This window comes from Populus euphratica, unplaced genomic scaffold (assembly GCF_000495115.2).
Source record: "Populus euphratica unplaced genomic scaffold, PopEup_1.0 scaffold297.1, whole genome shotgun sequence".
In the NCBI taxonomy this organism is placed as follows: domain Eukaryota; kingdom Viridiplantae; phylum Streptophyta; class Magnoliopsida; order Malpighiales; family Salicaceae; genus Populus; species Populus euphratica.
The window spans coordinates 1,497-7,155 of record NW_011500180.1 but is presented as its reverse complement, the minus strand read 5'-3'; the positions used below and the strand labels follow the sequence as shown (position 1 = coordinate 7,155).

Below are 5,659 nucleotides of genomic sequence, written 5' to 3'. Positions count from 1 at the left end.
TGCAAGAAAATCATGATTTTGGTGAGAGGTGGAAGCTGGGCTTAAATTTTGGATTGGGATTTGGGATCTGGTATTTAATGAGTGAACATTTTAGATAGTCAATTTCTTCTAAGATTTGTGTTAAAATTATTTGCTTGGTTCCTGTGTTTTCAAGGTTTTAATTAGCTTCGACTGTTTACATGTACAGGACCCAATCTGAATGGCTTATTTGGAAGGCAGTCAGGAACAACTGCTGGATACTCTTACTCTGCTGCTAACAAGAACAGGGCCGTCACGTGGGAGGAGAAGACTTTGTATGATTACTTGCTCAACCCCAAGAAGGTATTAATCAACTCTAAAGCATAGTATGACTTAGCATGTTTGCCAGTGCGTCTCTAACGGGTTAAGTACGGTTTATACATTGAAGTTTTGTGATAATTCTGTGATGATACCTGGACTTAGTTGTTTTCTATATGACATTGTTAATGAGCATTTGGTAACTTAAGGTCTTGAAGAGAAACATGCTGGACAATATGCTAGGTCTAATGAGGAAGGCTGGGTTAAAAATTGAAGGACTTGCAAACAGAGAACATGGAGCGTGTAGATTATAATGTTTAGGCTTTGCTGTGAGATCAAGGTTGAATAATCAAGTAAAGTGACCCCATCATTGATGATATTTATCCTATGGTGTATGAAATGAACTTTCACATTTCATTTCAATGTGATAAGATAGCCTAGCATTTATAGTTGGTTGAATCATCTGACTATCTTAGATACCGATGAAGAACTCATGTCTTGACACTGGTGTTTGTGCCTCATATACCGTGTTTATTTTTGTGAGTTTGCGTTGCTGTCCTAAAGTGCAAATTGTTTATGCAGTACATCCCTGGAACGAAGATGGTTTTCCCTGGATTGAAGAAGCCACAGGAGCGTGCTGATCTCATTGCATACTTGAAGCAGTCCACTGCATCTTAAGCATTTTACAATTCCAGCCTCCCCATTTTGCAGTTTGTTGGAGATAATTTTTTTTCCCAATAAAGTAAACCATAGTCAATGATCCTTTGAAGAGTTGCCATAATTGGCAAACTAAACATTCGATTCATTTAGCTTACTGTGCCTCTATTTTGCGAATATTTGGTGGATTACCAATAAACAGTTTGTTAATGATAGTTTTCAGTTTTGATATTGCATGAACATTTCCATAGTTGCTATTGTTTGCCTTAAATCAACTCCGATGCATAGCAGGTCTATGGTAAAGTACTTTTGAATGAAATGCAAAATGGTGTATTGGAATCTCTAGCAGGCGATTACTGGAATGCTTTCATTTTCCAGTGTTGGATAAATGCAACTGAATGGATCACTCCCCCTTCTACCCATCTCCAATGGTTACCTATTGAATCCCATTAAGGGGGGATACTTTGCTCGATACTGTTTTTTACTGCTCTGGGTAACCTTAGGTCTTCTGTTATGGCTTGTAAGCAGTCTGAGAACTGGGATGCAAAATGTGATAAAGTGGCCTTTACAAGTGACTTTGTTCGGGGAATGCAAGTTTATTTTTATTTTTCCTTTCTGTCGAGTACACTATATTTCTTACATGCAACCATGGTAATCCCTAGTAATGAAAGGTTGCCATGGCACAGTGAACTGGAATTGACTTCTGCTCCCTTTGTGGGGAAATAGTTATAGAGAAACTTGTCCTCAAATCCTGAACTGAATAGAAAGGGGAGAGGATGATATGAACGATCGATGGTTAAGTTGTGAGAAAAATTGATTACTTTTTCCCGTTATCCAAGCACATGTACATTCATACTTCGATTATCCATGTTTAGCTTCATAACACGTTTTCAGATCAGATCGGTCTGCAAGCCTTCTCATGTCGGCCAGTAATTCTGATGTTAATTACTTCTTCACTATTTTTCCTTCTTTCTGGTTAATGATGGATAGTTATTTAACATCACCAGTGGCCAGAAAAATCTAAAAACATGGAGTATAGAAGGAAAATGTGATATAAGAAAAAGCTAAATTTGAGAAACCTCAAAAGCATCACCGCCGTCTCTCGTCACCCAACCAGCCACCCTCTCAATCTCGCGGTCGCGCACGCCACACGGTCACCCTTTCGAAATTGTTCAATAACCAAAACATTAACGATTGAAATGGAGTGGAATCGAGGCGACTCGTCGATGAGTATGGGTAAGTTATGGAGTGAGTCAGATGGGTGGGTGGAGCAAGTCAAATACTAACAGCTCCATTTTGGATGTTCTCCAGGAGTGCTAATGGAAAGTATGATCACAGACGAGCAAAAATGGCAGAAAAATAGTTAAATCAGAGAGGGAGAGTAAGAGAGGGAGATTTCCTGAATTTCAAGCTCATCATTTCATAATATTCTCATGCCCAGACTAATTCAGTTACATGTAATTTAGCCATGATTTTCCTCCTAGACTCTGCTGATAACTATCAGGAAGTTAAATGTTCCAAGGCAAATAAAGAACTGAAAGGAAGAGATAAAACGCTACGAATGACAAATAAGCAAAACGTTGCGTAGCGACTAAATGAAACAGAGCGCATCACAACGGTCCATTTATTTTTAAGAGGTAATCACTTCAATTGGTTGTAGGTTATTTTAGAGTTGTTTGGAAGTATGGTAGTAATTATAGTTTAAAATATTTTTTATTTAAAAATATATTAAAATAATATTATTAAAAAAAATTTTATATAAGCTAAAAAATCTGAAAATAAAAACAAAAAAATTTAAAAAATTTAAATTTTTAAAAAACATGATTTTAATTACATTCTCAAACACTATCTCTGTCTCTTTCATTCAAACCTCTAGCAATTTCTCTTTCAAATGTACCTTATTTTCTAAGAAGAATGTAGGAACCCTAAAGCAAACCCATATATCAGATTTGCCAGAGACAAACCCTTCTAGTGAATCAATACTTAGATTGTTGCTAGATTTTCTCATTTAACCATTCTACAATCTATAAACCGATGAGTAGGTGAAGGAAATCCATAAAGAACCTTGAAAGGATTGGTTTTAGTGGAAGAATAGAAATTGATTTTATACCACTATTTAAAAAGGGAAAATCATTTAAACTAATGAGTAGAGTTATCACTAGTTATGCATCATAAATAGGTTTCTAAGCACTTATTGACTAACTTTGTCTAACCATCAAACTGAGAGCGATAAAAGTAATAGGTTGTTGAGTAATGTTAGTTAACTCCTGGATGCTTAAACAATTATCTACAAAACTGGCTAACAAATATTAGATTTTTATCACTTATAATAGAAGCTGAGAAGCCATGTAATTTGTAAATATTATTCATAAATACCTTAGCCACTAAATAAGCACTATAAGAATGAACTAGAGCCATAAAATGAGAATACTTGTTGAATCTATCCATCAACACTAAATTACCTTTTTTTCATCTGACATAGGCAATCTTTTGATGAAATCCGTACATGATACAAACTAAGTTATGTCTGAATTTGATCTTAAAACATTTGTAACCAGTTCTGTGAGATTAAACACATTTCTCAAACCATATATTAGACCGAATTGAAATTTTATAAGGAGATATTGAACATATGGAGTTATATTGCGTTAAATTTCTAAGTCAAATGAATTTTAGAACATATTATTTTAAAGAATTAAAGTTACTAGGTAAATTTTGTCAAATCTACCAACTAAACCTCCATGTATTGTTTGGGACGTATTTGAAGATACATGTAGAATTTTACTGCTATTCAAGATGAGTTAGCAACTAGATATCTCATACTTTATACCCATATATGATAAGTCTAGTAATTCATTTAAAAGAGAGAGAATGACATGTTTGGAATCAGAAATGAAGTCTACCAAAAATGTGCAAAAGTGAGGAAGAAAGTGAATAGTACTAAATGACATATAGTTTGGTATTTTTTAGTTTTTTGGGTTTGAACATATTAAAATGACTTCGTTTCTTCCTAATACACAACTTTTTTCCCAACGGTTTAGTTTTTGTAACCTGTATTAATTAGGGGTTTTGCCTTTTCCAAGTCAATTTTGATCCCTATTTTCTTGTAATTTCACAATCAAACCCTTAATTAGTCTCAATCTTTGAGATTCCTTTCAATTATGCCCTTAGACTTCTTCGATTAAGCCCTCAAATATTTGGTTTTGATATTCTTCAATTTTGTTCTTAATTGACCCTTTAAACTTTTAATTCTCTTTCTTCAATTTTGTTCTTAATTGGCCCTTTAAACTTTTAATTCTCTTGATTTTATCCTTGATTAAATCAATTAACCTCTTAGAACTTCAATGCTTATTCATTTTAGACCCTGAACCTATAGTTCTTGCAATCTTGACCTGAATTGACTTTTAAACTTTAATTTTTCTCTAATTAAATCCCTAGTTATATTAATTAAGTCGATCCAAAGCTCAATTATATATCTTTACTTATTGAACCTTTTGATTTTGACTAAAATGACTTATAAACTTTCATTTTTCATTTTAGCTCCGGGTTAAACCAATCAAGCTCTTTTAAAGTTCAATTATGTACTTCACTTTTTCATTTTTTGTGATTTTGCCATCATGTTCAACTTCCTTCTTAATTAAACCCTCATCTATCAAATTGAATTGCCAAACTTTGTAACTTTGACCATGTTGCTCCTCAAACTTTGTAGTCTTCGACCAATTTCAATATATTTTTCAAAATTTCTTTAACAAGACCCCAAATTATTTATTCACCTGATATTCTAACTCGCTGTAAGTAAAATATCTTCCTATAATTCGAAATATTATTATTAGTTTTTTGAATTTTGATTTTTAAAAAAAAAAATAGGAATATTTTTCTTAAAAGAATTACATGAAAAATAATATATTTTTTTTGAGAAACCAAAATTAGGTTATGACATAAAAATGTTAGAGTTCAAAAAATTGAAAATAAAAAACGGATAAAGAAAGGAGCACATCATGCACATACAGCAACTTCAGCAAGATGAATACGCCTTTTCTCAGCAAACATCTCCCGAAATTGCTCAAATCTGCCTTCCTTTATTGCTTCTCTTATTGACCGGAAGAACCCCAGATAGTGGTGTGTATTATGTCTGCAATGAAAGGGATAAACCGTCAACATCATCATCGTCAGTGTCAGCGTCAGTGTCCTAATAGAGGTAAGCAATGATGCTGTACATTTCTAGAAGAATCTGGGCCAACATTTCATGAACATTGAGTAAATGATTGATGTAAGCTTTAGTGTGATTCTGACAAGTATAGCAGCTGCAGCTTTCAACAATTGGCGTCGCATCTTTCCCGAAAGGAGACCGACCATGTAAACAGCCACCAAGAAGAAAGCTCTCTTGTTGAAATAGGAAATACTTTTCCTCAAATAATAAAATGGCTGTCATTCTTCTTTTCTTTGCATTTTTTAAAGAAACTTAATGCGTGGTTGTCCCGTGCTCTAATTTGATAAAATAGAAATAAAATTTATACAGTAGAAGATTTTTCTGCATGCACTCCTAAAGTTTAAACCTTTTGAGTCAAGGCTAGATGGGCCCTTTCAGAAGAGAGCATTGTTTATTTGGATGCATTTTCTGCATTGGTAGAGAAACAAGCTTAAGAAAAGTAAGCTCTGCTTTTCAAATTCATGACTAAAAGGTCACCATCTGATCTCAGTTCTGTCATAACCCAAGCAAGATAAC

The 5,659-nt window shown here is 33.8% G+C and overlaps 1 protein-coding gene across 1 annotated transcript in view; it reads left to right on the top strand.

Moving 5' to 3' along the window:
• The window catches only part of LOC105111509 (cytochrome c-like), a 16,513-nt gene extending 15,346 nt beyond the window's left edge, over positions 1-1,167 (top strand). The window contains exons 2-3 of the mRNA XM_011006883.1: positions 188-321; positions 859-1,167. Of these exons, the coding sequence (XP_011005185.1) occupies positions 188-321; positions 859-954 (230 nt within the window). The 3' untranslated portion in view covers positions 955-1,167. The remainder of the gene's footprint in view (positions 1-187; positions 322-858) is intronic.
• Positions 1,168-5,659: the final 4,492 nt, after the last annotated feature.